This window comes from Hipposideros armiger, unplaced genomic scaffold, assembly GCF_001890085.2.
Source record: "Hipposideros armiger isolate ML-2016 unplaced genomic scaffold, ASM189008v1 scaffold_32, whole genome shotgun sequence".
NCBI lineage: Eukaryota > Metazoa > Chordata > Mammalia > Chiroptera > Hipposideridae > Hipposideros > Hipposideros armiger.
In genome coordinates, this window is record NW_017731382.1 from 1260060 (window position 1) to 1275668 (window position 15609).

Sequence of the window (15609 nt, forward strand, 5' to 3'; positions counted from 1 at the left end):
GGCTCCCGCCGCGAGCAGTCAGTCCCGCTGGCGGAGCGCGCGGCCCGGAGCCTGGAGATGGGGCGGTACGGCCCCGCGCCAACGCCGCCGCTGCTGCTGCTGGCCGGGCTGGCGCTGCTGGGCGCGGCGCGGGCGGCGGCCGGCGGCGGCTTCAGTCTGCACCCGCCCTACTTCAACCTGGCGGAGGGCGCCCGCATCGCCGCCTCGGCCACCTGCGGCGAGGAGGGCTCTGCGCGCGGCGCCCCGCGCCCCACCGAGGACCTCTACTGCAAGCTGGTGGGGGGCCCCGTGGCCGGCGGCGACCCCAACCAGACCATCCAGGTGAGCGCCCGCCGGGGGCAGGGTCGCCGTCCCGGGGACCCCCGCGCCCGCGGCGAACCGGCCTCGGGCTCCGCGACTCCAGCCCGACTGGGCGGGGAGCGCCCCGGCTGCACCGAAGCCCCCCGCATTCCGCCCCGACTCTCCGGTTCCACATTTCGGGGGGCGAAAGGGACCCCGGCTCGGCCGTTTAGGCGCGCCAGCGAACCGCGCGTCCGTGTGGGGACCCGGGGCGGCGGTGGCCGGCGGAGGGGCGCTGGCGCCCAGTCCCTGGCGGCCGCAAGCCCCGGGATCCAGGCGAGGCGGGGCTTGGTGGCCTCCGCCTGCTGCCCGCGGAGAGGGGGTGGGCCGCCCCGCCTTCCCGCGGGACAGGCTGGAACCTGCTGGCGTCGGGATGGGACTGGGATGGGAGGGAGCGACCAGACAGGAGGCTTTCACGGCCCACAGCAGAGGGTTGAAGCTGCCCCCACTGGGGGTCGAGGGACTGAGTGGGGTCCTCAAGGTGGGGGAGCGCTGCGCACAGCGGGAGTTTTAACCGGGGATGCGGACGGGGAGAGAGCCAGGGGCAGCGTCTGTGCCCCACGGGCGGCGCAGTCCGTGGGCTACCGTCTCCCCGGGGAGATAGGGTTTCAACCCCTGCAGACCCGCTGGGGGGCCATGCCTCCCCCAGCCGGAGCCTGTAGGTGGGGGATGGGTTCGGCGGCCCGACACGTGGACACCTCGTCAGGGATGCAGGGCTGTTGAGACCTCTGGACTTAGGTGAGGCTCCTTGGCCTCCTGGGGTTAGCCTTAGCCCCGGCGGTGGTGGGGTCTGCCCTAGGGGCTCCCCGACACCCCATGCTAGGCCTGTCTTCCCACCCCTGCCAAACCTTGAGAAGAATCTGGGGGCCTCAGGGCTGATGTAAACTGAGCCACTTCCTCCAGGGAGGAGGTCCCAGGCCACGAGAAGCTGGGGGAGGGGACCGAGGTGTCTGGAGGGTCCATTCGCTGAGCCCCTTCAGTGCCGGCCTTCCAACCCCGCTTGGCCCCCCAGTGGAGGCAGCAGCTGGGAGGGCTCCTGGGGTTGCCTCCTTCGGGCTCCTGGACTCCCCTGCGTGCTCTCCTCTAAGCCCAGCACAGCTGAGATCAGGGGTCTCAAGCCCACATTTCAGATGGGGAAACTGAGGCCTGGAAGGGCGCAGCCACCTGCTGGAAGCCCCGCAGCCAGACCAGGATCTCGGTGGAAACCTGGGCCCCTGAGGGGGCCCTTCGCACGTCTGGTGGACGTCAAGTGGGCCGAGTCTGAGGAAGGCGCTTGTGTGGGGGTCTCCAAAGCTGCCCCAGCGGCCTGGCCCAGCCCCTGGGGTCCCTCCTCAGGGCTTAGCTGAGATTCAGCCGTTAGGGCAGGGCAGGCTCCAGGCCACCTCTGGCCCTGGGGGGGGTGGGGGGCTTTATTGCCCCTCCCAGGGCTTAAAGGAGCGCCTGGCAACCTGTGGCCAGGGCTCAAAGCCCCTCTCTTCTGCCTCTGCTCAGCTGCATGGTTTTCCTCCCAGACCTCAGGTTGCCCGTCTGTGAGATGGGCACCACGTGAGGCGCCCTTCACTGGGAGCTGGAGCTTGGGGAGTCATCTGTCACACAGTGACTCCTTCGCAGCCGGTGGCAGCCTGGTGTTACGTGCCACGGAGCCAGCCCTGGATGAGAAATGTCTGCCCTGCTCGCCCAGCCCACAATCTAGCAAAAGAGGCGAAAGCTTCCCCTTGGAAGCCTGGGACCCTCAGCCAAGAGGCCGCTGGGGCGGGGGACGGTAGACAGACCAGCAGCCAGATGGGTACCAGTGTGACCTCGGATGAGTCCCTGGACTGGCGGGTACCTCTGCCCTCTCCTCTGGGACAGAGGCTCAGTGCCCTGGCCTCCGAGTGGATTGCTGATAAGGCCTTGCCCTCAGGCCCCGTGTGGTGGCGAGTGGCGGTGGTGGGGTATAGGAGACACCAGGGAGATGAGGCCCACCTTCTGTCCATCCTGAGAGCCCAGCCTTATGCCAGCGTGGGGGGGGGGGCTCATGGAGGACATGGGACCCAAGGCTGCAGGTCGGCAGCTCCCAGGGGACTCCTGGGGACAATGGGACAGAAGCTGCAGGGGGCATCCCTACTGGGGCCTGGGAGAGCCCTGCTGGGCGAGGTGGTCTGTGCATTGGAGCAACTTGGGTCTGGCCCTCCGCAGCCTCAGGTGGGCATGGGAGGAATTCCGGCCTGGCGGGGAAGTTAGGGCTGGTGACTCACTGGGAGGGGAAGTTCTTATCGCTGCTCCCTGTTTCCTAGCTCTTTTCCCAGCAGGACCCTCTGCAGCACACGGGCCGAGGAAGCCTGGATTCCCCTGTCCACTGTGAGCCCGGGCCAGTAAGGCCAGCAGCGAGGCCCCTGGCACTGAGTGGCCCCACTGCGGCCATGCGAGGGCCACTAGAATTCCCTCTCCCTGACTCTCTGGGTGGGCCTGAGCAGACGCTTCCCTGTGCCCCCGTGACCCTTGACCCAGCCCCTGCATGGTGCTCAGAGGCCTGGGCGGGTCTTGACCATAGGCAGCCTTCTCTAGAGGGCTGCACCTATGTGCGCGGTGCTTTCAGTGACACCCTTGAACCCTCTGCTCGCCCCGAGAGCTCCCGCAGGCCCAGGAACCAGAGCCCCAGGCTCCCCTTTGGGCGTCACCATCTGAGCTTGGTGGTATGGCCCGCACAGGCCGTGCCTGGGGGCCCTCCATTGCTAGCCCCTGGGTGTGGCAGCTCTGGGTGGTGAGCTCGGGACCACAGTTAGAATGAGGCAGGCGTGGCCCCACCTCTGAGCTCTCAGCCCCCACGGAGGCAGTAAACACAAAATCATTCATAGCCAGACAACCCCAACTCTGCAGGTAGAATAAATAAATTAAGGTGATGCCAGCTGGGTGTCTGGGCAGCATCTTGGGTGGTCCAGAGCTGGGCGGGGTGCTGCTGAGGAGGTGACATCTGAGCTGAGACGGAGGACAAGAGGTCAGGGTATAAAGGCCCCAAGCAGGGACAAGGTCTGAGATGCGGCCCCCCAAAGCGCCCTGCACCAGGGGCCCAGGAACCCCCTGCTGCCTGTTGGTTACCCCCCAACCCCACCCCTGCATACTGTGGGAGCCTGGAGCAGATGGGACCTGGGGAGGTGGGGGGCATGCTGTGCGTATGTGCTGCTTGCGGGTGGAGCAGGGCATCCCACGCCCCCACCTCCAACTCCTAGGACAGGTCTGGCCCCCTGGGAGGTGGAGAGGGTGGGGTGGCTGCCTTTCCCAGACAAGGCCTCTCGGCCTCAATCAGTGCCAAGTCCCGGAGGGCTGCCTTTGTGTGCAGAGGGATGGCAGGTCTGGTTTCCTCTGGGCTGTGGGGCTGGGCCTCCACTCTGCCAGCCGCCAGGCCTAGCCCTGCCCCCACCCCACCCCGGGCTCCCCGCACCTGCTCCTCCCCAACAGGGACAGCAGGCCAGGATGCTGCTGGGAGCCCTCTGTGCCCCCAGAGGACAGGGCCCTGGCAGGTGTCTGGACCGCAACAGAAGCAGCTGCCTGGCCCGGGGTGGGATCATTAATCCTGGGGCGGCCGAGGCAGGTGCCAGCATTACCCCCACTCTTTGGATGCGGACACTGAGGCTCAGTGGCTGCCGTGACTTGGCCAGGTCCCAGGGCTCGGAAGTGGCAGAGCTAGGAGGTCCAGGCCTTAGCCCACTGGCTGCCCACATGCCTCTACTGTGGGGCTGGTCCCACAGGCCACCGGAATGGCTTAGTTTCGTTTCTCTGGAGACCCTAATCCAGATGCTCTGGGCGAGAGTTTGGCAGGAGTATTGTGGGAGATGGGCGTTGGATGGGGGACAGGGGTCTGGCTCTCCTGATCTTCCTGGCCCCCCCACTTCCAGATGATCCCAGCCGTCTGCTCGTGGGGGGCATGTGACTTGCTCTTTGCGCCTCCTCTCCAGCTGCACGGCTCTCTTCACTGCATGGCTCTCCTTGCCCATGGCCTGTGCGCAGGCAGCCCCTCTGCCTGGAGCACACCCTCCTCACAGTTTGTGCCTCAGATGCCACCTTCTTAGAGAGGCCCACCTTGATTTCCCCGCCTAAAGCAGGTCCCCCTCTTCCTCCTCACTCTTGCTCCCCCATAGAGGCTGTGACCACCTGTCATATCCCTGAGTCAACAATGCAGTTGGTTTGCCAAGAAAATGAGTGAATGGTGGACAAGGGTCCGAAGATTGGGGGTGGAAGGGTAACTGGAGGGGGGAGGGGTCCCAGCCCTCCTCGGCCACCTGACCGCTGTGTCCCCACAGGGCCAGTACTGTGACATCTGCACGGCGGCAAACAGCAACAGGGCACATCCCGTGAGCAACGCCATTGACGGCACGGAGCGCTGGTGGCAGAGCCCGCCCCTGTCCCGCGGCCTGGAATACAACGAGGTCAACGTCACCCTGGACCTGGGCCAGGTAGAGCCCCTTTTGTCGCCTCTGCATCTCTGGCCTTAGGGTTCCCCTGGGGCGTGGACCAGGAGGTGAAGTGCCCACCCTGAGTCAGCTCTGTAATCTGGAGTCCAGGCACAGACAAAGGCATGGCAGTGGGCAGCTCATGTGCTTCCCGCACCTGTGGTGCACAGGGAACGTGGGGGCTGACCAGCGGTCCCTGGAGAGTTAGGGTGCGGGGTGCTGAGGGTCCAGCATGGAGGTGGGCAGGAATGCTGGGTGGGGGTGCTGGGGCCTGCCGTTCACTCTGAGGAATTCCTCTGCAGGGAACCGGGCTCTGGCTGGAGGGTGTGGGAGGGGTTCTAGGAATGTGGAGGAGGCTGATGGACGTGGACATTCCTGGGATACCTGTGCTGGGATACACCCAGGGGTTAGTGTGCCTGTAGGGTTAGGTGTGCCCTCTCCTGTGCTGGGTGCGTGCAGGAGGGTGGGGTCAGGCACTTCCCAGTGACAAAGGAGCCCCCGTTGGTGGACCTGGGCTGGTTCAGACCCGGGGCGTGTGCGTCCTGCTCCCAGTGTGAATTTGCCCAGGTGCCTGGCCTTGGCCTTGGTGTCCGGTCCTGTGAAACCGGCTGGCAGTCCCGTTGCTTGGGATGGGTCAGGGGCAGGTGATTGAGGCTGGGCCCGTCTGGGGTCCAGGCTAGGAGGTCCATCCTGCCAGACGCTACCCTGTTCCCTGGGGCCGGGCAGGAGCCCTGGACTGCAGGCCCTGAGGCCCCAGCCGAGCCACCTCTGCTTCTTGCTGAGCCACCTCCCGCTGTAATCCCGGGGGGTGTTAGAGCATAGGTGGTGAAGTGTCTCTGAGAGACTGCTGGAAGGGCAGGCCCCTGGCAGGTTCGGGGTGCAGCGTCGGGGTACCTCCTGCCCTCAGCCTGGAGGCCTGCAGGCCTGATCCGGTGGGTGGTGGACAGTGAGGGGAGTGGGTTGAAGTCCTAACCAGTGGCCTGGAATTTCGGGGGGTAGGGCTGGATTGGCTGTGATGTCAGCAGAGTGGGGGAGGCAGAGCTGGGGAGGGCCTGCTGGTCGTGGGCTCCCTGCCTGCAGGTCCCAGGGCTGGAGGGTTACCTGGCCCATTTCCTGTTCCGGGAGCCTGGGAGCGCCCTCCCAGCCGGTGGGACAGTCGGTGGGGAAGTGGAGCCCGCCCCCACGCCTGATCGGAGGGAACTTGTGCTGAGCTGGTGGGTTCTTCTTGCCTCTCCCTCTCCCCCTCCTCCTGGAGGGACAGGTCTGGCCAGACTGGGGGAAGGGCGGGGGCCTAGCTGGGGGCACAGTGGCCCGGTCTCCATGGCAACCCCTGAGTGGCCTCCGAGCAGGTGGGCACAGTGCCTGCCCGGCCCAGCCTCCATGCAATGGTGGACTGCGGGGGGGGGGGCTCACACAGCCCCCTGCCCCTCCTGGCCCTGCGCCCCAAGCTGCTGTCTCCATCTCAGTGAACCCTGCCCAGGATGGGGCCTCAGGCCCTCATTTGCTTTGGTCCCAGGCCAGGTCTGGGTGCACACATTGCCTCTCCAAGCCTCAGTTTCCCCAACTATAAAATGACACGAGGGGCAGAGGACCATTTCCAGGTCTGTGTGGGGGAGATGACCCACTCACCCACCCTCTGACGCACCCGCCCGTCCCTCTTTCCATCTACCTGTTTCTCCCTCCCCGCCCCCTTTCCCTAACCGCCCATGAACCTACCGAAGCCCCTGACTCGGTTTGGGCCGAGGGGCTAGTGCCCGGGTCAGGGTGGGGGTGAGGGAGCATGGTGACTGCCCACCTGTGTGCTTTGGAGCTGGGTGGGCGAGTGGGCCCCGTTCCCAGCTCTGCGGCTGAGAGCCCTGGTGTTATTCCAGTAGAAATCTGGGAAAGGCGGTTGGTTCATTGCCCCTTCCTCCCTCAGCCAGAGCCGTGACTGGGCCCCTTCGGGGTGTCCGCGCTTGCTGGGGTTGGGGATGGAGACCCCGTCCTGCCAGTGCCAGTTCTGGGGCAGAGGGGCCCCACATAGGATAGGAAGTGAGGGCTCTGGGGGACCAGCAGAGGCGGTTGGGCCAGAGCACTGCAGGGAGGCATTTGGAGGACTGGGCCTGGAGCGTGTCCAGTTGGCCCTCACAGTGACCCTGGGTCTGGTGACGCAGCTGGTGTCCCCTCCAGACTGAGGATGTCCCCAGGGCAGCACAGCCCCTGGTGCAGAGGAGGAACAGGCAGGGTGGGAGGGCCCTGGCTAAGCCAGCCCAGCCCAGCGGGCAGAGTCCGGGATCCCAACCCCTGACTGGGGTTCTCCCACTTAGGGCAGTCCTTGGGGGCTCTGGGCACGCATGTGGCTGGGGCTTCCGTCAGGAAATGGGGCTGAGCGGGCAGCAGGGTTGGGCACTCCCCGTGACAGGCTGCCAGCAGCCTTTGTTCTGAGACCTGGAGCGGATGCCCTGGAAAGGGGGTGGGGCAGCCGACCCTGGGCACTGGGGGCTTTCTGCCCCAGGAAGGCTGAAGATAGGGGCTGTGGGCTGCGTCACAGCGCCCGTCTCACGCCTGGTGGGTGGCCTGGGGCGGGAGGCTGGTCCCCTCAGGGTCTACCGGTGTGGGGGCAGAGGAGCCCCATGGGGCCACAGGTAATCTCCTTCTCCAAGGGTCACGGCTCCCCCCCCTTCTGATCTTTCCCGTGGTGGGGGTGTTTAACCCTCTGCCTTCCCATGTTGCAGATGGAGAAACTGAGGCTCCAGGAGCCTTGGGGTGTAGGCTGGGGTGGTTGGCTATGATGCCAAAAGTGTTGGTTGGGGGCTAGAAGTGCCAGGTGCGGGGATCTATCTGTGCCCTCCTGGGAGACAGCGGTGAGGTGTGGGGGTGGCATGCACAGAGCAGAGCTCCCGTGAGGCTGTCGACGTTGGGGGGTGAGAGTACCCAGGTACCTGGGGAAACTGAGCACACATGTGGAGGGACTGAGACTGGTGTCTGTCAGGAGGAGACGCAGGGCTTGGGTGCAGCTCAGCCACCCGGCCTCCATGCCTCAGTTTTCCGCTCTGTACCTGGTGGGGTGAGAGCATGTGCCCCGGGGGCTTTGCGCCTCGGCAAGGGCCCCCGACACATGGGCCGCTTTGGTTGGTCCCCCAGTTCCGGGCAGCACGCCTTCAGAGGCTGGCTGACTCGGGGCTCCCAGGGCAAGCCTCCTGGTCTGGGCGTGCCCACTGGCCTGACTCCCCGGCCCAGCTGGGCACTCAGCCATGTGGCCGGTGCCCCAGCAGGGTCAGTGGGGTTATTCCAGGGGAGCGGCAGGAAGTATGGCCGGGGCTGGCCAGGCTCTGGTTACAGAGCCCAGCGGCCGGGACAGGTGTGGAGGCTGGACCGGACGTGGCCCATTGAGCTGGGCTCCCTGAGGGAGGACAGTGGGGGTGGGTTGTGGGCGGCCAGCCTGAGGCACCCCCCCGCTCTGGCTCTACATCTCCTCGTGAGAATCAATGAACTGCTGCCTCTGCCTGTCCTTCGCTCAGAAGACACGGGGCCATCCGTGCCGGCCTGGGCAGCCTGCTGCTGCCACACGCCCTCGGCAGCACACACGCCATCCTGGACCACCCTTCTCTGCTCACTCTGGGCACACACAGATGCCCCCGCCACCTCACAGTGGACGCCCCAGGCCCTGTTGACTCCCAAAGGCTCCTGTTTTCCATCTATTTTTAAACAAACCCCACAGCGTTGACCTCCAGCAGTACTGCTCACCGGAGACTAAACTGTTTGGGTTTTGGGGTCCCCTTGGGATAAACTCCACTTCCTGTGGCCGACCATCTGGCCTGACCTGGGCCAGGCTGCAGGGAGGAGGGGATCGGAGCGGGGAGCTGTGGGCAGGGCCCGGGCCTGGGCCTGAAAACCCCCGTTTAAGGCAGGGGGCCCAAGACAGCCCCTAGATGGCTGAGGGTCTCTGAACTGCCCCCAAGTCCCCCTTCGTCGAGGTGCTGGGCCACGCTGGGCATTTGCCCCCAACTCTAGCTGGTGAGCTCCTGCACCCCCGCCGGGGCCCTTCCACCCCCGCCCATTCCCTGGGTGTCCCCCATCCTGCTCTGCACACCTGTGCGTTAGGCACCACCCCGCAGAGCCGGGTCCCTGGGGCACCTCTCTGCATCTTCATGTTTTACTTGTCTTTCCAGCAGTGGCTTTTCCACTCGCCGTCTCTCCTGGAGCTCGTCCGTGAGTGGCCTGTTTTCGGGATCCCTGATCCTGGTGTGTGGACAGCCATGCTTATTTACCCAGTTGGGGGCCTGAGTGGACACGCCTGCCCTGCCCTGTCCTGGCCCCCGCTGGCCCCTGCTGTGGCGTTTATCTTTATCAGGGTTTCCAGATGGGGTCTCTGCCGAGAGGGTGGGCACACTGGGGAGAGGGCTAACCTGGGGGCTGGGCCAGGGGGGTTCAGCGCACAGGGGTGGGGGGTCCCTAGCAGTCTTGGGGGTCCAGATCTGGGTACCCCGGTGTTCGCTCCGCGAGGAATGGCCGGGGAGCTGTCCCGGACACCGGGTCTGGGAGGGGCTTCCTGCCTGGGACCCTGGCCCATCCCCGGGAATCAGCGCTGGGCTCTGTTTCCTGCAGTGCCAGGGCTGAGTCACAGGCTGCCTGGTGATTCACACACCCCCGCCTGGCTGGCGGGGGCTGGGCCCTGCTCCCCCATGACAGGCACGCGGGGCCAGCCTGGATCTCCCAGCCCTGAGATGGGCCAGGGCAGAGGGGAAGGTGCTGGCCCCAACCATCTCACACTCCTGGGCTTCCAGCCAGGGCCCTGCCCTTGGTGACATGGGTGCTGGAGCCCAGGAGGCCGCTGGCCAGCTGTCACCCTCTGCCCCAGCCCCTCCCAAGGGGGTACAGAGGCCCTGCTGGGGTCTGCAGCACTTTTCTTAGCCCTCCCCGTGGTGTTAGCCCTGCCCCTGCACACTCCCCTTCCCTCACCTGTGCCTCCGGACACCAGAGTGTGGTGGAGTGTCAGGCGCTCTCTGCAGCGTCCCTGCTAAGTGGCCACTGGCTTCTGCTTGTCCACCTCCAGGGACAGGTGGCGACTTCCCATGCAAGGCTCTCGGAGCCGTCACACTATCTTGAAAGGCACTGTGCTCTGACTCCTGGTCTTTGCATCTCGGCTGTTTATCTTTTCACTGCCCCAGAGAGACATGACTTCCCAGGGCCACACAGTCACTGGTGCCTAGAACCCACCCTGAGAGTCCTGCTCTGCCCCCCCCCCAACCCCCGTCAGGCAGTAGTCTGGGGGCAGATGCCCTCCTGGGGGGCCCTGGCCCTCCGCAGACAGGCTGGGTGTGGGGGCCAGGGGTGCGGTGGCCGAGAGGTCTGGCTGCTGTCCTGGAGGCATGCCTGCCCCAAAATAGCCAGATTGTTAAAAATAACTCAGGAGGCTTTTGTTTGGCTTTTGCTTTAAAAGACGTTTTTTCCTTCTGCAGAGAACTGTAGCAGCGGGAAAGGTCAGCACTGGGGCTGGCCGGGGGCGGAGGTTTGGGGCGGGCCGCCAGGGGTCTGCGTCCCTCCGGGTCATGCCCGCATGGGAAGAGATGGGGCGCGCTGGGCGCATGCCTCTCCCTCCAGCCTGGGCCAGGGCCTCAGGGACAGATGACCAGGTGGGCAGACGGACAGGAGGCAGGGGTCTTTCTTTTAGCATGTCCCAGAGTGCCAGGCGTAGGGTGGGAGTTTCCATGCCGCCCTTGTCCTGCCTGATCAGCCTTCGAATCAATATTTGTGCAAGTGCTCTCAGCTGGGAAAAATGCAGTCGGCCCGCCGATCTGGGGGAGGGACAGAGCGGCCAGCGGAGGGTGCAGCCTGGTGGCCCCACTGAAGGGGAAGGCGGGGGTGGGTACTGGGGCCTTGGGGGGGGGCCTTTAATTTCCTGTGGGGCCTTCCGGGGTAGTGTGCTGCGCCCCCCACCCCCGTAGCCTCTGTCTGTACTCTCACACACACAGGACCCCCCACCCTGTCCTGATCCCCTTCCTCACGAAGACCCCTCTGGGCACAGGGGCCATCCAAAGTCCCCCAGGGCTCCCCGGAATGCCTGAGGGGTGGCCAGTGTGCCTGCTGGGTGCAGGGTCCGTCCCCCAGGGGCTGGTGCCCCTCCCCTGACCGGATGGGCCCAGGGGAAGATGACCTCAGAGCCTGGCAGTGGGTGAATGGGTTGCACCCCCCCCAACCCCCCCACCCCGGGGAAAGGCCACTTTGCTTGACGCAGGCAGGCCTTCCAGGAAGGGCAGGACTCCACAGGCGTGTCCCAGAATCCCAGGACCCTGCCCCTGTGGCGTTCTTAGCAGCCTGTGCCTCCTGAGTGCTGGGCCCCAAGGGGCCCACTGTCCCTCCACGGGGCCACCACAGCGGCCTCAGGCTGACAAGTGCTGGGGGGGTGGAGGGGTGACTGGACCTCAGGCAGGGACCCTTGTTCTGCTTCAGCTAGTTTGGGACAGAAATCCAGAGCAGTGGACACCCGAAGGGGACCTGCTCCCCCATGCTAGACAGGGCTGCACTGAGGGTGCGACGGGTAGCCTGGAATGTGACCTCACCCTCGAGGTCAGTGGACAGTTCGAAGCCTACCTGGTGGGGTGCCCCTGTGAACATGCCCCGAGTGGGCAGTGGGCGCCCCCCACATGCAGTGTGTTTACCAGCCATGCCTCTGCCTCTGTCCGGGGCCTCCCACTCCTGTATACAGACTGGGGGTGAAGGGCCCCCTGCTTGCCCTGCTCAGGTCTTCTTGGAGACCAGAGCCCAGCCTGGACAATGGCCTGCCTGACTTTGTTGTTCCCTTGGATTTGAGGCTGAGCGGGAGGGTCTCACTGGTCCTCAGAGCTGAGAGGCCTGGGAACCACCGTCCTTCCCCTGAGGGAGGCCGAGCCCAGAGTGGGCACCCTCAGATGTTGGGGTCACAGTGATGCGCATGCCAAGGGTGTGCGGGTGGAGCCAGCTCACGTGCTTCCCCTCTTGGGGGTCTGGGTGGCCCAGCCTGGCCGTTGAGGCCACCGGCTGGGCAAGTGACCCTGCCTGAGCCCACGGCTCTTCCCAGTGGACCCAGCACCCTTCCTGGGGACTGTGGCCTGCGGTCATGGGCTCCAGGCACTGACGTGGGGACCCCCCCCCCACCTCATGCTTCATCCCTGAGGAGCTGGATGAGGGGTGCCTTTGGCAAGGAGAGCCCTGCTCCCCATTTTCCAGTCTGTCTCCCCCACTGGGGCCTTGTGACTTGCTCCAGGCCACCTGCCCATGGGGACCGCAGGCTGGGGGCCGGTCAGCACGGGCAAGGACAGGTTCTGAGTTGGCTCTGAGTAGGACGTGGGGTGACCAGGTGAGGCTGGGACAGGGGCCCCATCCCAGGAGCAAGGGTCACCTGCCAGTGTGTGAGGAGGCCAGGCCGTGTGGGAGCTGGGAGCACTGCCTGGCCCTGTAGACGAGCTGCCCACGTGCCCCGGCACCACCAGGCCTGCCTCAGCCTCCAAGCCCGGTGGCCAGTGTGGCTGTTGGGCCCCTGGGGTAGGGGATAGGGAGGCAGGCGGGTCTGGGCCCTGGGCCAACGCACCCCCAGACCTAGGCGGGGAGCCCTCAGAAATGGTGGTATCCCAGGGAAGGCCTCAGTGGCCACGGGCTGGTCAGCGAGGCCGGGGACTGCTCCCTGAGCCAGGAGGCCTTCTCCCCTGGAAGCGTCTGGCCCTCTCAGGCAAAACCACAGATGTCCACAGTGGAGAAGGGGCCTTGCGATGGGGGGTGCGGCTTCAGGGCATCAACACCCACACCACCCACAGGTTTTCCACGTGGCCTACGTGCTCATCAAGTTCGCCAACGCCCCTCGGCCGGACCTCTGGGTGCTGGAGCGGTCCACGGACTTTGGCCACACCTACCAGCCGTGGCAGTTCTTTGCCTGTGAGTCTCCTGGAGCGGGGGGCTGGCGGGGATGGGGTCCCTTGGGGTGGGCTGTCATTGCCGTGCCCTCTCGGGTCTGGCTGCTGCATGGGTCAGGACGGCTGGGTGCGTGTCCCTGAAGACACGTGGGGTGAGCGGCTCCCGTCCCTGACCTGGCGCCAGGTGTCCCCATGCGGATTCTTGGCTCCCTGTGCACTGGCTTCACGGTCTGGTAGCTTGTGAGGTAACAAAGGCGTCCTGCGTAGCTGCCCGGTGGTGAGAGCATGGAGCTCCACACCGATGCTTACTGACCGGCCGTGTCACATGCCACTCGGCCCAGTCATGTGGACGGCGTTTCTCCGATTGGGTGGGCCTAGGTCACCTGGCCTCCTAGTACTCCACGCCCAAGAGTAGGGGCAGGTAGTTCTCAAAAGGGCAGTCGAGAACAGTCCCCCAAGCACGGGATGAGTGAGGGCCATCCAGGGTCCCTTGTTCTCTGCAGAGAGACGGCTAGTGCGGTGTGGACCAGTTCAGAACCACCGGGCTCATGCATGGCTGGGTGGTCTGGGCCCCCGCCATGAACTGCAGAGGCTCCTCTGTCAGCCCGAGTGCCACTCTGTTCAGGTGGTGGGTGACCCATTGAAGCAGGGCTGTGTTCCCATCTCAAGGCTGAGGCCATGAGGCTCTTGGAAGTCCAAGCATGCAGGAGGGGGCCCAGGGTCCGAGGGCTTTCCAGGGTCCTGCGCCCTCACCTTCTGTCCTGTTTCCTGCAGCCTCCAAGAGGGACTGCCTTGAGCGATTTGGGCCGCGGACGCTAGAGCGCATCACGCGGGACGACGATGTCATCTGCACCACGGAGTACTCCCGGATCGTGCCGCTGGAGAACGGCGAGGTGGGCGGGTGGGCGGCGGGCACGGAGGGGTCCCGGCCGTGTGCTTCTGGTGGGCGATGCCAGCATGGCCCTGGCCCTGACCCTGACAACCCCGACCCCGACCCTGACTGTGACCCTTACCCTGCTGTCTGCAGATTGTGGTGTCCCTGGTGAACAGGCGCCCGGGCGCCATGAACTTCTCCTACTCGCCCCTGCTGCGTGACTTCACCAAAGCCACCAACATCCGCCTGCGCTTCCTGCGCACAAACACGCTGCTGGGCCACCTCATGGGCAAGGCGCTGCGGGACCCCACTGTCACCCGCCGGGTGAGCACGCTGGCCTGGCGGGGCCCACAGGGGAGGGGGTGGAGGGGGGCAGGCGGGCGGTGGGCTGGCGTGGGGCCGCGGTGCTCACTGCCAGCGGGTGCAGTACTATTACAGCATCAAGGACATCAGCATCGGTGGCCGCTGCGTCTGCCATGGCCACGCGGATGTCTGCGACGCCAAAGACCCCACAGACCCCTTCAGGTGAGACCTGCAGCTCCTTGCCCAACCCCGGAGGAGGAGACGTGGCTCCGTTGTCTGCCCCTTGTGACCTGCCCAGGCTGCCCCCTTGTGCCTGTTTCTCCATATGCACAGTAAGGTGCAGGGCAGCACAGCTCACCCCCATCTCATGGTCAAAGTCGCACTGAGAGGCGACCCCCAAAATCTTCACTGTGTCCAATGGGTGTGGAGGAGGGAGGGGTGTGGTCACCCTAGCAGAAGGACTCAGCTGGCCACTCCCCTCCCGCAGGCCTTCTGGACTCCCCTGGCCCATCCAGCCTCAGGGTGGCCCCGGGACGGCACAGCTAATTACCCTGGGAAATTAAGTGCCCAGGAGGAACGCGTGAGGGCCGGGAGGGGAGCCTGCTGGGCTGTGTCTGAGGACAGCCTGGCCTGCCCTCACCCGCTGGGAGGGCAACTTCCACCCTCACTCACCTGCACCAGGTGTGGGCTGAGCTCAGCTCAGCCTGCCAGGCAGCAGGGGTGGCGTGGGCTGTGCATCGTCCCCAGAACCACAGACACCGCGCCCATCACACACCGGCGCCCTGTTCGCCCTGCACCCGTCTCCTGCCACCTCTGCCTCTCCGCCCCTTTCCCTCTGTCACCTCCAGCCCCACCCACACGCTGCCTGCCGCCTGCAGCCCTTCACCTGCACCGCTTTGCCGACTGCCTCCCAGCTCTGCTGAGCCCCTCGCTCGCTGTCCCCTTCTCCTTGACATGGAAGTTACGCGTTTGGTCTCAGCCACCTCTGGGTGCTGTAACCAAACACAGGGCAGCTGATACACGGCAGCTCTTTCCTCAGTCCTGGATGCTGGCTGGCCGCTTCCTGGCTGGTAGTGGTGTCTCCACACTGTGTCCTCACATGGGGCAGAAGGGCGAGCTGCCCTCTGGGGTCCCTTTAATGAAGGCTCCCCCGTCATGCTCCCCTCACCTCCCAGAGGCCCCACCTCTAACTATCACGGGGGCTTAGGTTCCACAGGGGACTTGCTGGGGGGACACAACCATTCAGTCTGTGACAGCCGGCGGTGCCCTGACATCTTTGCCAGTTCTGCTTGCTGCAGTGGAACCCTGTTTAACAGGCACAGATTGAGGACTCCCGCCCGGGCACGGCCCATGGAGCCACCCACGTCTTCCTGGTCCTGGTTGTTCGTTTTCACTCATCCCTGGGGACTCTCTTCCCTGCAATGCACCCTTTCGTTGTTCTTTCCATGAGAGTCTATTAGTCATTGTCTGAAAATGGCTGTCACGCCCTCACTCTGGGGTGATGCTGTGGCTGACTGTAGAACCCCTGGTTGAGGGCCATGTCTCAGCATTTCTGAGGCATCCGTTCCCTGTCCCTTGGCATCTCTGGATGCTTGGGAGAGTCTGCTGTTGTCCCTCTGCCTCTTCTGGATGTTTGTATGATGGTCTTGGTGCTCTGCAGATTTCCTCACGCTCTTTTTTTTTTTTAGCTGAGCCATCCCGCCACCTGTTGGCAGCTCAGCGGCTGCTCAGCTTGGGCTGGACTCGAACCGCTGTTGCTCAGAGCTCAAACTCTTGAGCGAGCTCTTAACCAACT

At 65.2% G+C, this 15609-nt stretch overlaps 1 protein-coding gene across 1 annotated transcript in view; it reads left to right on the plus strand.

The window, feature by feature from the left end:
* The first annotated feature begins 11 nt into the window (after positions 1-11).
* The window catches only part of LAMA5 (laminin subunit alpha 5), a 47419-nt gene continuing 31821 nt past the window's right edge, over positions 12-15609 (plus strand). Inside the window, exons 1-6 of the mRNA XM_019637289.1 lie at positions 12-321; positions 4620-4772; positions 12542-12659; positions 13412-13530; positions 13665-13835; positions 13939-14036. Of these exons, the coding sequence (XP_019492834.1) occupies positions 58-321; positions 4620-4772; positions 12542-12659; positions 13412-13530; positions 13665-13835; positions 13939-14036 (923 nt within the window). The 5' untranslated portion in view covers positions 12-57. The remainder of the gene's footprint in view (positions 322-4619; positions 4773-12541; positions 12660-13411; positions 13531-13664; positions 13836-13938; positions 14037-15609) is intronic.